Source organism: Capricornis sumatraensis, chromosome 8 (genome assembly GCF_032405125.1).
Source record: "Capricornis sumatraensis isolate serow.1 chromosome 8, serow.2, whole genome shotgun sequence".
Lineage (NCBI taxonomy): Eukaryota > Metazoa > Chordata > Mammalia > Artiodactyla > Bovidae > Capricornis > Capricornis sumatraensis.
Window position 1 is genome coordinate 98,636,397 of NC_091076.1, and position 16,247 is coordinate 98,652,643.

At 40.5% G+C, this 16,247-nt stretch overlaps 1 protein-coding gene across 1 annotated transcript; it reads right to left on the reverse strand.

Annotated features, from left to right (window-relative positions):
- Nucleotides 1–315: 315 nt before the first annotated feature.
- On the reverse strand, nt 316–15,767 carry POLG2 (DNA polymerase gamma 2, accessory subunit). The gene is made up of 8 exons (XM_068978282.1): nt 15,156–15,767; nt 10,675–10,801; nt 10,460–10,565; nt 9,490–9,663; nt 8,266–8,406; nt 5,988–6,068; nt 2,290–2,390; nt 316–481 (listed from the first exon to the last, which is right to left on the reverse strand). Exons 1-8 carry the CDS (start codon nt 15,715–15,717, stop codon nt 316–318), a joined length of 1,458 nt encoding a protein of 485 aa, XP_068834383.1. The 5' UTR covers nt 15,718–15,767.
- Between the last annotated feature and the right edge of the window lie 480 nt (nt 15,768–16,247).

Consider the following 16,247-nt stretch of genomic DNA (forward strand, 5'->3'; position numbering starts at 1 on the left):
GAAAGATAGCAAGAGCCTTGGTCCCTAACTACTATAGAGGAAAAAATTACACCAGCTCTGGACAGTCTAAACCCTTGATTGCTTATTATTAGAAAAACAAACCCCAATTTGCTTAATCTAGTAGAGTAGTCTTTTCCTTATAGTTGAAAATATTTCTGATACCATGAAATACATCAAAAAGTAGTAAAAACAATGAAACAACAAAGCACCAAAAACATCCACTTCTTAAGTGCAAACGGGTTAAACAACAATAACAAAGTTAAATAAGACAACCAGCTTAGGAAAGGTGAATATTTATTATACAAATATTGAAATCTATACATTCTTAGCTGATGATATATATTTAGTTAAAAAGTCTTTTACTTTGGATATATGCATCATCTCCTTCATTGTGGTGTCTCTGCTTCTCAACTGTATTAATCCATTCTCCAAAGTAGCTTCAGTAATCAACACTGTGAAGAGGATACTCATTTCATCATATCTAAGAAAAAAAGTAGTTAACCAAAACATATGAGCGCAAATATAAATTGGAAATTTACTACATTACCAGCATTAATTACTCTGGAAGCAATGTCACTTTCCAGAGCCACAAAACTCAAAGACAGTGCTTGAGAGCTAAACACAGAAAATAATTTTCTGAAGTTTCTGAATCATTTTCAAAGTAAAATCTTCAGAAAATTTCTGACTTATTGTAATAGCTTGGAAGCCATAAAAGAAAATAAAACATAAGAAATAAATACAGTCAGAAAAAAAAAAAAGAAAGAAATATTGGTATCTCAACACATCATTTGGGATGATATTACGTATGAACCTCAGACTAACCTCGGCCTTTTGGTATGTGGACACAATCCAAGAAAATTATTTTAGACCCAACTCTCTTATACAACTATTCTAATATTAAGATCCAGTGCACAACAAATGATACCAAAACCCATGTTTAATATATAACTTAGTATGCTAACGTACAGTTTCTAGTTTAGCAATAACTGAATACATTCCACACTGGCCTTCTTTTTGCTTACCCAGTCACACACTAGGTCATTAATATTTCTCTTCTTTGTGGGACTCCACCAGAAACTATCTTATTCACCTACTTACTTGTCTGCTGTCTACTCTAGCCCACTACAACAGAAGCATCACAAGAACAGGAAACTTTGCTCTCTTGTTCGTTGCTGTATCAAAGTACATAAAATATAGTAGGTGCTTAATATATATCTGAATGAACATATTCTGGGACAAAGAAAATAAATATCCTGAGACATAAAGCCTTTACTATGTAAAGAACAGATGTAACTTGGTAGTGTCCTTAAGACTCAAAGGGTAAGATTTTAGAACTGAGAACACTGGAAGGTTCAAGCACTACTACTTCATTTTATATATGATAAAACCATCAGTTGCTCTATCTATAGAAACCGATTTTTCTTCTGACATCATCTGAAAGGTATATTTAATAAGTAAGTATATTTACTAGAGAACTGAGGAACAAGACACTGAGCTTTACAACTTATCACCTAAAAGATAAGTACTTGACACAAAAAGCTGAAAAAAATAAACCCCAAAGTAAGGGAAATGAACTGTTTTATTGGAAAATAGAAGTCATTGGAAATAACAAGGCTAAGACTAGAGACAGGGAGATCGATTAGGAGATTAGCCCAGTGATTCAGCCAAGAGATACCAGCAGCCTTAACTTGAGTAGGGACAGTGAAGATGGGGAGAAATGGACGTGATACATTTAGGAGGAAGACAAGAGTCAGCGACAGACTGGGCGCGGACTGTAAGGGAGAGGGAGGCGTGCCGGACAATATCCAGGTTTCAGTCTTAAGTAATCAAGTAAACAGAGGCACCGATCAACTGAGAAAACCGGTTCCCTGTTCTCTGGAATGAAATTACCTTCTACTCAACCTGAGAACGAGCAAGAAAAAGGCACTCCACTCAGGTTCCCACAGTCCTGATTCAACAAATGCCTCTAATGGGAGTAATTCCATTCCTGATAAACTGCAAACCTCAGGGACACATACTTCATAGCACACAAACCTCATAGGACACATAGGAGTCCTGAGGTTTCACATAGCGCATGGTTGAATATACCTGCTGAGTATTGCCTCCTGCTGTAGCAATTAACTAAGGGTATGTGTGGTTCTGTAAATAGAACAGTTAGGAATAATTTTAAATGACATTATAGATACATATTCAGAAGAGGTTTGTTACTCATAAAGTAAAGAAACATCAGATAATCAAAAACTCTGAATAAATACAATTTTTTTTAGCAACCAAAAAGATAATTCTCACTTTGAATAAAGTTGTTCCAGTGAAGACTGCACGGTTTCCAAATAACCAGGCCACACAGAAATTCCATTCTCTAGTAATTCATTAAACAGCCCTTGACAAACCTAGAGAGAAACACAAAAACCCTGAATACGAAAGAAAAGTAGATAGAAATAGCACCCTATTTTTATGAAACCACCAATCATCTTTTTCAATATTTAAAATGGGCATAAACCCCTTTAATTACATAATATTGTTCATAATTTTATATATTGTATATTTATAAACTGTATATTTCTTAAGAATTTAAACACTGCAGAGCGTGTTCGTTGTTCAGTTGTATCCGACTCTTTGAGACTGCATGGACCACAGCTGGCCAGGCTTCTCTGTCCATGGAATTTTCCAGGCAAGAATACTGGAGGGGTGGCTATTCCCATCCCCAGGGATCTTCCCAACCCAGGGATTGAACCCAGGTCTCCTGCATTGCAGGTAGACTCTTTACAGTCTGAGCCATGAATACTAAATGCAAATCTCTCAGATTTTTACACTAAATATAAGAATTTTTATTATCATCACTCAAAACACAAAAGCAAAATAGAGTCTATCAGAAAAAAAGCAGTTAAGTCCAAAGGGTTATGTTAACTCATCTGAGACTTGAGGACTGAAGAGAAGAGACATCAAAGAAAAGTAAGAAGCCAGAAAAGTATGAAGAAAACTAGGAAAGTGGTATTCCTGAAGCCAACTAAAGAAAATGTTTCAGGAACAGAGAATGACTGCTTAGCATCAGTGGAATGCTGGAGACAAAGGCCTGATGGAAAATACAGAAATAATGAGTAAACGACAGTTTACTTTACTGTTTTCTTAAAAATGGTGATGCAAAAAAAAAGGAAAAAAGAAAAATTTAAAATGCCCGTAACAATCCAAAACTAAAAACTCTAAAGCAAAATTTTCCTCACTGGTGCTGCTGACGCAAGATGTTTAGCAGTATCCCTGGCCTTCATCAGATGCCTGGAGCACTCTCCCTCACCTTGTGACAACCAAAACTGTCCCCAAACTTTACCAAATGTCCGTGGTGGGGAGGGGGAGGGTAAGGGCGAGCGGAAGGGTCACGTGAGAGCATGTGCTTACACTAGAGCACTGGGTCTCAAACTGTACCTTCAGTAACACCTGGAGGGCTTGCAAAACACAGATGGCTCAGCCTCACCCCAGAGTTTCTGATTCAGCAGGTTTGGCAAGAATCTGCATTTCTAGCAAGTTCCCAGGGAAAGACCAGAGCAAAGTAAAGGGGTGTTAAGGTATATGGTATTCTGGGGACAAACGAGAATAAAGATATTAATAAATCTTAGAAAGCAACAGGAAAAAGACTAATAGGAGTTTTAGTGAGTTAGTGGCTGCCAGCAGAAAATGACCTCTTCCTAACAGAAGGTGGAAGAGGAAAGAAAAAGCTCTCCGCATGATTAAGCCCAGGTGAAGACATGGGGAAATGAGAGCCCTCATGTCACAGACGAGTCCACAAACAGGGGCAGCCAGTTTGGAGAGCAATCTAACTGATATAGTGAAATTAAGGCTACATGTTCATTTTATCCCAAAATCTGATCCCTGTAAAAACAACCCACAAAACCTCTTCCATGGCCCAGAAAGTTACAGGCATAAGGATTCTCTCTGTCATAAAGCTGAGGAAAAAAGTTAAGAACAGAACAGATACTACTCGTTTGGTAAAACACCTGGGGCACCAAGTAGTACTATTCTTCCTGGAAACAAAATGAAACAGAAAAGGGCCTGCAGTAGCAATCATGAAAATCTAAGAGGCAGACTTCTTTGTCCTGCAAGCAAAAAAAAACTCCCTAGGAACTTGGTACCTTCTGGGTGTTTGGGAAGTCTTCCTCAATCCTGGGGGCAAATGTGGAAATCAGGCCATTCTCTTTCCCTTTCCCTGAGCTCATTATCACCACCTTCCCAGACCCTTCCCAAGAGCTCGAGAAAGCCAGTTAATCTTTCAAGAGTCCTCACTCAGTCCCGGATGGTCTGAGTCACCCAGACAGAAATGACTGCCGAACAGGCCCCGGCTGTTTTTAACAGTATTTAATTTGACCAGATATATTAAAAAATAAAATAAGATTGCAAATCTAGAGCTTGTGCTGATACCAACAAGTATCAAAATGTTAAGTTGGCCAATAAACACATGAAAAGATGCTTAACATCATTCAGTGTTAGAGAAATGCAAATCAAAACTACAATGAGATATCACTTCACTCCGGTCAGAATGGCCATCATCAAAAAGGTCTACAAACAATAAAGGCTGGAGAGGACAGGGAGAAAAGGGAACCCTCTCGTACCATTGGTGAGATTGTAAATTGATAGTGCCACTGGAGAACAGCAATGGAGATTCCTTAAAAAACTAAGAATAAAACCACCATATGATCCAGCAATCCCACTACTGGGCGTATACCCTGAGAAAACCACAATTCAAAAAGACACATGTAACCCAATGTTCACTGCAGCACTATTTACAAAGGCGAGGGCATGGAAGCAACCTAGATGTCCACTGTCGGATGAATGGACGGAGGAGATGTGGTGCATATACACAGTGGAGTATTATTCAGCCACAAGAAGGGATGAATCTGAGTCAGTTCTAGTGAGGTGGATAAACCCAGAGCCTGTTATACAGAGTGAAGTCAGAAAAACAAATATTGTATGTTAATGCATATATATGGAATCTAGAAAAACAGCACTGATGAACCTGTCTGCAGGGAAGGAACAGAGAGGGAGACTCAGAGAACAGACTTGTGGACACAGTGAGGGAAGCCGAGGCTGGGACCAACTGAGAGAGCAGCGCTGACGTATAAGACACCGTGCTGTGCTGAGCCGCTCAGTCGCGTCTGACTCTGAGACCCCGTGGACTGCAGCCCACCAGGCTCCTCTGTCCAAGGGAGTTCTCCAGGCAAGCATACTGGAGTGGGCTGCCATGCCCTCCTCCAGGGGATCTCCCCAACCCAGGGCTCGAACCCAGGTCTCCTGCACTGCAGGCAGATTCTTTACCATCTGAGTCACCTGGGAAGCCCAATACTGGAGCGGGTAGCCTATCCCTTCTCCAGGGGATCTTCCCAACCCAGAAATCGAACCAGGGTCTCCTATACTACAGGCGGAGTCTTTACCAGCTGAGCTACCAAGGAAGCCCAGACATAACACTATTCTGGGTAAAGTAGCTAGCTAGCGGGAAGCTGCTATATAACACAAGGAGCCCAACCTGCTGCTCTGTGACGGTCTAGAGGGGTGGGTGGGAGAGTGGAGGGAGGTTCAAGAGCTGGGGGATATACATATAATTATGGCTGATTCGAGTTGTTGAATGGCAGAATCCAACACAACACTGTAAAGCAATTATCCTCCAATTAAAAAAAAAAGTGTTAAAAAGAGAAAAGCTAAGAAGTTACTCACTAGACTTCTGTACAAATATTTTAATCACCAAAATTATGTATACTCATTTTAAAAAATGCAATTATGACTTAGCATGACATTAACAGCAAAATCCATGCAAGTGTATTCAGTTTCTTTTGTATGCTATATTCCAAATTGCATTAATTAATCACAGTATTTATCCACAGTTCATTATTTAGTTAAAAAAGTTTTTAAATGAATCAAAATAAAACTTAGATGGCAAACTACTCATTTATTTGGAATAATGGTTATAGTTGAAATCAAGACATTAAACTTATTTAACCCACCTGTCTTAGTTCCACTGTTGGGCCTCGTCCCACATCCAAAGCAACTTTAATAGGGGCCAAACAAGGGTGAAGTTTAAGCACCTAAAACAATTTAAAGAGCAGGGGTAAAAAGGACAAGCACCAACAAACACGAAGCTTCTTCAACAGTTAAAATTTTCTGTGTGAAAATGAAGCTAGCAGTCATCTACGGTCAGCTGCCATAGATTTCTGCACTTAGGCATTCTGCAGAAAGACACCCACTTGATGCTCCCCTCTCTCCTGACAACTCCATTTCCCTCAGTTGAAATGCCCTTTCGAAGGAACTGCTGCCTTCACTACCCAGCCTGCGCCACGCGCCTTATCACTCGCACTTTCTCTGCCAAAACCCATCACGCTACACATTCATTCAGCCATTTAACACTTGGTACGAGAAGCAGTTCTAGGCGGCGGGGACAAAAATCCCCGTCCCTCATGATGGGGAGAAGATAACAAAACAAAAAAGTAATACATTTGAAGGTAGGAAAAGAAAAGCAAGTGAAGTCGCTCAGTCGTGTCCGACTCTTTGCGACCCCATGGACTGTAGCCTACCAGGGATTTTTCAGGCAAGAGTACTGGAGTGGGCTGCCATTGCCTTCTCCAGGAGATCTTCCCAACCCAGGTATCAAACCCAGGGTCTCCCATGTGCAGGCAGACGCTTTACCGTCTGAGGCACCAGGGAAGCTCTGTATTTCAAGGTAGTAAGTGCTTAAAAAAGAAAGAAAGAAGATATGTGTTGGCAAGGGGTGGGCTAGGGGAGGGCTGTTTGCAGTTTTAAATAAGGTGATAAGAGAAAGTCTCCTCTCTGAGGTGACATTTGAGCAAAGATTTGAAAGTGGATTGAGGGGCAAGACTTGTGCGTTTGGAGGAAGAGCACTCAGACAAAGGGGAGAACTGATGACATGGCTCTGGGGGCACACCTGGCATGTTCTAGAAACAACAATGATGTCTGTATTGCTGGAGCAGACTGAGTAACGTGGAGATGAGTTGGAGGTCAAAAAGAAAAAGGTTTTGTAAAACATTTTAAGGGGCTTGAGCTTTTCCCCAGAGTAAGAAGAGGAGCTCACTGGAGGGTTTAAAGCAGAGGAGCCGAGTAACATGAATGTTCCAAAGGGCCACTCAGCACAGGGTGGTGGGGATGATGGTGGCTTAGATCAGAGTTCAAGCAGGGGAGGTGGTAAGAAAAGGCCAGATTCAGGATATATGTTGGAGACAGAGTCAGAGAGGTTTTGCTGATGGTTTGGAAGTGGGGTATAAAAGAAAGAAGGGTTCTCCCTTGTTTGTTTGCCACAAATGCCCCATAAATCCCAACTCCCAGAATGGCCACATCAGGCTAAATGAACACTGCATAATAAATCACTAACTGTGCAGAGTGGAGCTACAAGCTGGTGGTATCTGAAGCCAGGTGAGCACTCAACATGTTAAAACTTTTGATTTGGAGACGCTCCCTGTCACAGTTGAGGGGAATAGGACTATTCTAAACTCTTGCCACTTAAACCCCTACTCCTCCACATTTTAAGCTAACAATCTTGCTTCTGAATTCCCCAAGAAAACAAAGGATGTGAGTAAAGCTTCCTTCAAGGGCTAAACAGCCCCGGCAGCCTATTTTTATCTATACTATTGTTTTTCCTCCGTGCTGTTTAAAGTAATCCTTTTCAAGACAACCCCCCGCCCCCCACCAACCAACATGTATTCTTGATTCTGTCTTAATCCTTCTTGTTTCTTCCAAAATTTTGCTCCATTAGGCATTTCATTTCTCTTCTACGGCTGCAACCCCTCCTCTCTCTTGATTTCGAGCCCGTAAGGATGCTAAAACTGCACATCCTAAGATAAGCCTTTTCCTTGACCCAGACCCATGGCTTGCTCCTGTGATCCAGTGACCAGCCACTTGGGGTCAGACCAGAAGCTGAGAGGTCAATAGCACAAGTCTGGCTGGTCTTACTGCTATTTAACATTTTGCTCTGATGTAAGTGGAAGCCATCAGTGAAGAGGCTCAGGGGCTGAGAGTCAGAGAGAGCTCTCTAGCTGCCCAAGATCACACAGAAACGCCTTTAGGGTTACCCAGTAGGGATTCCCGGTTTTAATTCTGCAAGAACCCGCTTATTATTCCTGTGGCCACATTCTCTAAGAAACCTGAAAAATATTTCAATTAAAAAAATTATTATTCAGAGCTTATGTTAGAAACCAAGTACGCTAACATAAAAAAGAGGGGAGAAACCTGTATTTTTAACTTCCCAAGGCTGTCTCTGAAATATCAAAGTACCTTTCTATGAAGATCTTTCTTTCTTGTAAAGGAGTTCTCTGTTAGCTGGAAAGAATCATAGAGGTAGGCCAGCATGCCTCGGTCTAGGTCTCCATTTATAGATAAAACAGAAGGAACCACGTTTTTCCGCCCGTCTCGGCCCTCAATAGAAAAGTACAACAACACTAAAGCATTATTCAGCAGAACTACCTCCTAAAATCACATTTTAGACTTACAGAATCAGAATGCAAACTGATCAATAAATCTAGACAGAATGATGAAATTAATTTAAAAGTTATCATTTTGGCAACCCTCACAGTAATCATTGATTTGGGCAAGAAAGATGCTGTAACATCAGCAGGTCAAAATTTGGTGAGAAACAGGTTATTTTTACGTAAAGTATCTGCCCACAAAAGACTTATTAATTACTTGCCAATGAATAACCTCAAAATACTTATCAGCTTTACAATGGAGAAACCTGGTAGGATCATCTTAATTAAGTGATAAAAGTGATATCACCAGTAACAAACTGCTATCACATGCCTCCTGATGTGATGCACTGAGGAGAGGGCAGCACCATTGCTGCGGCATGCCTAGCAAAAAGCACATGAAGCAAGCTCCAACCAAGGGACGCTCTACAGAGCAACTGGCCTGTACTCTTCAAAAATCTCAAGGTCATGAAAGACAAGGAAAGATAAAAGGAAGGGGACTAAGAACACGTGACATCTACTTGAAATCCAATTCTAGATTGGATCCTGGACCTATAAAGCACAGATCGGAATAACTGATTACATTTGAAGGGTTCTGTGGATTTGACAGTAATAGCAGATTACTGTTACTTTCCTGATCATAATGACCGCACTGCAGTTATATAGGTAAGTCCTTGTAACACTTGAGAAATGTATACTGAAGTACTGGGAAGTCTTGGGCCAGCCACCATGTCTACAGTTAATTTTCAAATGGTTCAGAAATGATCACAGGGTAGTCCAGTGGTTAAGAATCTGCCTTCTAACGCGGGGGACAAGGGTTCGACCCCTGGTCTGGGAACTGAGATTCCACATACCACGGGGCAACTAAGTCTGTGCACCACAACTAAGACCTGACTCAGCAGAAAACTAATAAATAAAATTTTAAAAAATAATAAAATGTACAAGTCAGAGGGTTTTTTAAAAAGTATGTCTTAAAAATGATCATGGTTAGAGAATCTGGGTAAAGGATACATAGGAGCAACAAGGGAAAACATACGTGTAACGGAGCCACGCTTCCAGGATACATGTGTAGAAGTTCATGATCGCCTAGATTCCACAGGGTTTCTATTGGCTCCTTTCCCCAGGGAAAATTGTAGTAAAGTTTGTTTCCTTTTCGGCCTGCTTCATCCTGACAGTCTCCACTGCTGAAGTTAGATGGACTCATAGCAAACTGGAAAGGAAAGTTTGTCTTATTAACATATTAAAATAAACATTAAAAAGTAAAGTTGCCTGCAGCAACTGAATGAAATGGGTCAAGTTCCATATAAGACCTGTTAAGTTGAATTAAATATGAATGACTATACTGCTAAAAATACTGTTTTTTAATCTGAACGAATTACAGAGAATAACTGCCGATGCTATTTAGCCTTTCTGTGGTCAATTAACAAGAAGGGAAGGAACCATGAACTTAGATACAGAAGAAAGTATCACATACCATTCTCATCCTCCCATAAGCCTGAGTATTTGTGATCATTTCATTTATTTTAGGTGAGTATTTGGAGATTCTGAGAGTTAGAGTAATAAGACAACAGCAAGACAAAAATGCTTACTTCAGCTTTTCTCTCTTAGGCTTACATTGAAACCTGATTGTAAATTACAGGACCATTTGATTAACATGGAGGGTTCATGGAGGTTGGGAGGAAAAGCTAAAGCTGTAAGAGTGGGTCAAACTCTATACCAGTCAGGAATGCCAGGTAAGAGAATTTGAACTTTATTTTGTTGAAGTCTTACCAACAAGTTTCTGACCAAAACATCAACAAATACCTTTACCAAAGTAACTTTGTCTTACAGAACAATGAAAATCATTACTAAGAGTTTTTTTATATGTACTTATTAATTTTTATAGCCATCTCAGAAATATAACATAGCTACATCAAATAAAATTTCATTTATTATAGAGAAGTATTACTTCTTACTTAGACAATTTGCCTATTCATTATTAAATTAAAGGTTAATTATTGCAGTACCTTTCTCCACCATAGGAGTCGATGACGTAACCAGAAATCAAGCCACTGGCTTGCAGTTCTTGCTGAAGTAAACCATACCAGAGAAGCTTCAGTCTTTTCACCGATTCTTTGGATATCAGAAATATAAGATAATCATTTATTTGAAAATCATATAATCTATCCCAAAGTGAAAGTGCTTAAACACAAGGCCAAGTTATATGCCATTTTCTGTGTACCTTTTAACACCATCAGGGGTCTGCTTAGTATCAGACACAGGGTGAAAACACACTCCAATCTGAGCAAGGCCAAAAGGCAGCCTCTTGTTTATCAGATCCAGGTAACTAACATAGTGCTCCAAGGCACCTGTTGAAAAATAAATCAATCACTGTATAAATCTGTTTTATAAACCCAATCATTTTGGTCAATTTATAGACAAATTAATAATATACAGCTAACATAGCAGTCAGCAGAGTAACATGGAGCTAAAGTAGATTTTAGTTGATTACCACTTAATTTCAAGTAGTGCTCTCCAACTTTTTAGTTTGAAGATTTTCAAATCTACAAGAAAGTTGAAAGAATAGTACAATAAACGTCTGTAAATCCTTCACCTAGATTCACCAACTGTAAACATTTTGCCACATTTCTTTTTCTTATTCACCACAAACATTTCAGCAGGCACCTCCTAAAATTAAAACTATTCACTGTACACCTTTATTACACCATTAATCATGTCATGATTTCATCTAACATATGATCAATATTCTATTTTCTGTCACCCCCAAATGCCATTTATTGCTGTCTTTTTCTCCCTAATTAAGGTTAATACTCTGCATTTTGATTAGGTTTCTTAAATCACTCTAAATCTAGACTATTTCTCTGACTTCTCCAACTTTGCTTTTAATAACACTGACTTTTGATTTGAGTACAGTCCAGTCACAGATTACTCTCAAATTAGACTTGTCTGAATGTTCCCTTATGATTTCATTTTTAGCAAGAATACTACCGAGTTGATATGTTATGTCTTATTGCATCCTAATAGGAGGAACCTAGCATCAAATGATCCCATTTCTAATGAAACCAGATTTAGATTAACTAGTTAAGGCAGTGAATATCCATTCCCCACTATTATCCTGCTCCCCAAAAATCTTCTATCCAATCTTTTAGAATTCACTGATGACCCCTGCTTGAATTATTCTATCAAGGATTACAAAGGTAGTTTTTCTATTCCAGCATTCCTTCTATATTTACTGCACAGCTCCTATTAAAACAAACTCTCTTCAACTCCTCTTTCTACCAAGAGCCTTAATTACTTATTTTTTTCATTAACACTGTGGATTAGATTTTTATTTAATGTGTTCTCATCCATTACCATCAATATTTAATTTAATGTTCAATTTGCCCCATATTTAGCCAGTGGGAATCTCCTTCAAGCCAGTATCTATGTCCTTTTATCATAAACCCATTTCTCCTCCTTGGAAGGAAAGCTATGACATACCTAGACAGTGAATGAAAAAGCAGAGACATCACTTTGCCGACAAAGTTCTGTATAGTATAGTCAAAGGTATGGTTTTTCCAGTAGTCATGTATGAATATCAGAGTTGGACCATAAAGAAGGCTGAGTGCCAAAGAACTGATGCTTTTGGATTGTGGTGCTGGAGAAGACTCTTGAGAGTCCCTTGGACCACAAGGAGATCAAAGCAGTCAATCCTAAAGGAAATCAACCCTAAATATTCATTGGAAGGACTGGTGCTGAAGCTCCAATACTTTGGCCACCTGAGGGGAAGAGCTGACTCAATGACAAAGACCCTGATGCTGGAAAAGACTGAAGGCAAAAGAAGAAGGGGATGGTGAGATAGCGGGATGGCATCACTGACTCAACTGACATGAATCTGAGCAAATTCTGGGAGATAGTGAAGGACAGGGAAGCCTGGTGCACTGCAGTCCATGGGGTCGCAAAGAGTCGGACACAACTTAGCGACTGAATAACAATACTTAGTCTTCTAGTAATTTTTTGCTTTCTAGCACCATGAACTGTCCCAAAGTCACCTTATATTGTCCCTGTCCCAGACCTGGAATGAGCCATTTCTCCAAGTACTGCTTCCTTTTAGAAACTTAATTCTAGGTGTGCTCACTGCTATTGTCGTTGTTTCTAGGCCTTTTCAACAAAGAAAGTTAGGAAATATGTATTTTTAAAATAAGTTCATACTGATAGTCAATTCAAATTTAATATTACAAAGTTTATCCTTATCTGCTTTGTATCTTTTTCCTTACAGTGAAAATCTTGGTTCCTAATAAATCTATCCATGGGTCTATTTGCTCAGAGTTGGACACAACTGAGCAGGCATGCACAAAATATATGTAAAACAGCTTCAGAACTATAATTTCAACATTTCTACTTAGAATAAACCAAAGTTGAAGATTTCTTACACCTATTCTCACTAAATGACGACACTGTGTTCAACAGTTACTTGAGATTTCCACTTCCCGTAATAACTGGCAAGCTGGTTGACAAGAAAAGCTTGGCCGAGAAACTTTAAAAAATCTGTTTAAAGACACAAGAGAGCTATCAAGGCAGTAAGGACTGAGGGTCCAAGATTTGGAGAGAAAGGAAGAGAGACAGGTGAACGCAACATTTAGTGTTGCTTTTCCAATCTGAAGTAGCAGAGCTGAGAAGCTGAAACACTGACATCGTACGGGGCTGGGGGCTGGGAAGTATAAAAATTGTAGTCCGAAGGTCATAAGAAAGAGGGGCCCTGGCAAACACCCCAGCCTTTCACTAGGGACACCTAAAGGGTTACCTTCTAGGGGTAAAGTGAAAACGAAGCTGTCAATGAACTTTCTGGATAAATATGCCCTAACTGCCTGCCCAGAGCAAAAGTAATCCCCACCCGTTAGCCCACAGATAGAAGAAAACGTCACCCAGAGCTTCAATTTATCTCTATAATTAACACACAAATTACTTAGAAAATCAAGAGAAAAGTCCAAATGAACAAAAGTCCAGAGTAACAGAGATACTAGAAACAGACATAACTGAGTTATCAGACCGGACTTTAAAATGTGATCAATGTGTTCAAGAAAGTTGGCAACAAGCTGGGGGAAGTCTAACATATGTGAAACTAATCACAGGACGGAAGAAAGAGAATAGGGCAGCAGCGATCTTTGGAGATATAATGGCTGAGAATTTAAAAAAACCGTTCATACTTAGATCAGTTCAGTCACTCAGTCGTGTCCGATTCTTTGCGACCTCATGGACTGCAGCACGCCAGGCTTCCCTGTCCATCACCAACTCCTGCAGTTTACTCAAACTCATGTCCATTGAGTCGGTGATGCCATCCAACCATCTCATCCTCTGTCATCCCCTTCTCCTCTCTCCTTCAATCTTTCCCAGCATCAGGGTCTTTTCAAATGAGTCCGCTCTTCGCATCAGGTGGCCAAAGTATTCATACGCAGAGGCTACCACAATAGTTCAGACATGAGATAAAGAAGGCAAGGGCATGGGGCATAGAAAGAAATGGCAAACTGGTACTTGAAAGCTAGAAGCACTAGACAACCGAAAGATCAGGCAAATGCATGGATTTAAGTTTCTTAAAGGGAAGAGAATGTCTGGCTCATCAATAAATACTTTCATGAATCTAAGACAGCTATGTTTCATTTTCTCATAGGAAAGAAAAAATTGATTTGTTTTGGGACATGGTAATGAACAGTGATTTAACTTCCCTAAAGGAAAACCATCGTGAATAATTAAAGTAGTTCAAATCAAAATTGTCACATTTACTCAACAGTTTAAGTTTGCCTTAGTTTATTTAAGGAAATCTTTAAAAGGTTATAATATAGGTACTAATTTTCAGAGACCATGGACATTGGTTATTTCAAATTACTTCCTAGTACCTCTTAATTAAAAAAAAAAATGGCAAGGATAACATGTTGCAAAGATGAGATGCTTTAAAAAATAAAAAATCTAATTCCCCCCCCACCCCAGGATCTCTACTATCATTTACTATTTAACTTTAAAGGTATACTGTGCCCTACAAAGTTCTGTGTATTCACTCAAGAATCACTTATAAAACTTGATCAGTCCTATTATTCTGCCAATTAAAAAATTACCTGAAGGGCTCTTCAAACAACAGATTATGTAGATCAGTAAGAAAAACTGAGGGAGGGCATTTTCTTGTTACTCTGGAAAAACGAGCTCTTTTTTTTTTTTTAATTTGGCTATGCGGCATATGGGATCTGAGTTCCCTGACCCGGGATCAAAGCCACACCCTTGCACTGGAAGCTTGGAGTCTTAACCCTGGACCACCACGGGAAGCCCCAAAACGAGCTCTTGCTAAGTCTTCTGTGTGTTTAAAAAAAAAAGAAGAAGAGTAACTGTGGAAATACTTGTTAGTATTTTAGTAACAATGAACCAACGATTCAAACACGCGATTTAACTTAGGTCCTAATTCTAGGACTACTCAATTGAACTCCAAAATACTACGGTTGCCTTGGGAAACAGTTTTACTAGATCCTTGAACCAGATTCTTTTAAGAAACAATAACGATCCCATGAACCAGTCGTCTCCAAGGTAGCAAGATTGTCAATAAACCCAACTACGTTAAGAAGACAGATCCAGGTAATTTCCTTTCCACGTGAATTGCCAGTTGCAATTCGTGAAATCGAGCGAGATTGCCTTTCCACCCCCGACACCTATTTTGAAGCATGAAATCTTGAAGCATACCGTGAAGAAGGCTCTCCCGTAGTTTCCCAGAAGTGTTTAGTAAGTTCTCAAGAAATGCTACTAGCTGTTCCTTACTCAGCTCTTTGTCTTGCAAGATTTCGCGCAGCGTTTCTGCAGAAACTAACCTGAAGCCATTGTCCACGGGCAGTGAAGGACCTGGTTCACGATGGAGGGCGTCTACCGGGAAGACCTGCTCCCTGAACACCACCACCGAGGACCACCATTCGGCTGCCAGGTTCTTCCGCAACTCTATGCCCAAGGGGCCAAGGCCGGGGTGGCATCCGTTTAGAAGAGAATCTCGGCTAAGCTGCTGCTTGGTGCCACTGAGGAAACGTCTCTTCTGACAGATCTCTACCAGCGCCTCACTCCCCTCACCACCAGACTCGGGGGCCTCTCTCGGCTCGTTTCGGGATAGCTCCGCTCGCGACCTCACGGGCCCTACGAAGGAGCCTGTCCGTTCCGACAACTGTTCCGGCTGCCTCCCATCTACTTGACCCCCAAACCCAGACAACAGGCACCGGCAGACTCTCTGGCAGGCTCTGATGGCTGGAGCAGAGCGCATCGCCCTCGGGAGTTAAAGAGCAGTCTCCTACTAACTGGCAGATCCCAAAAAACAGCCACCACAGTGCGAGCCCGGGGGTCCAGTTGCGCAGGCGCGACGGAAGTGAGCGTGAGCAGAGACCGGTCCCTCCCACGGAAGTACGTCACTGCGTTCCGGCCGCCGCCGCCCCATCCCTTTCGTCCAGGCGAATACAGGATCCCTCTTTCCTCAAGGTCTAGATCCTTCGGACTGCTGCTAGATCATTGCCATCTGCTTTATACTATCCCTCTGTTGGCAGTAGAATCAGCTTTACTTTCACATTTGCTTTTGCCAAAATACCTAGGTGTTTTGCACATTTCCGTTTACATACACCTCATTTAAATGGCAATTTGCATTCTCAACGTAGTTACCGAAAACAAACCTTAGTTCTTTTTTAAAAAAAAGGTTGTAGTCCTAAATGTTAAGACCAGGCCTCTCGTGCATCTCTACTTTAATGCTGTCGCCATCCTCCCTGCCCTCCTGGAAGTACGTGTGGGGAGTTGTGACGAGAA

Bases quoted from the DNA above. Each gene is read 5' to 3' on its own strand.
- POLG2 (XM_068978282.1), bottom strand. From the start codon at position 15,717: ATGCGCTCTGCTCCAGCCATCAGAGCCTGCCAGAGAGTCTGCCGGTGC. The intron at 10,566-10,674 runs GTACACAGAAAA...TGATATCCAAAG, and splicing joins ACCCCTGATGGTGTTAAAAG to AATCGGTGAAAAGACTGAAG. The intron at 9,664-10,459 runs GTACTGCAATAA...TTTCCTTTCCAG, and splicing joins GACTCCTATGGTGGAGAAAG to TTTGCTATGAGTCCATCTAA.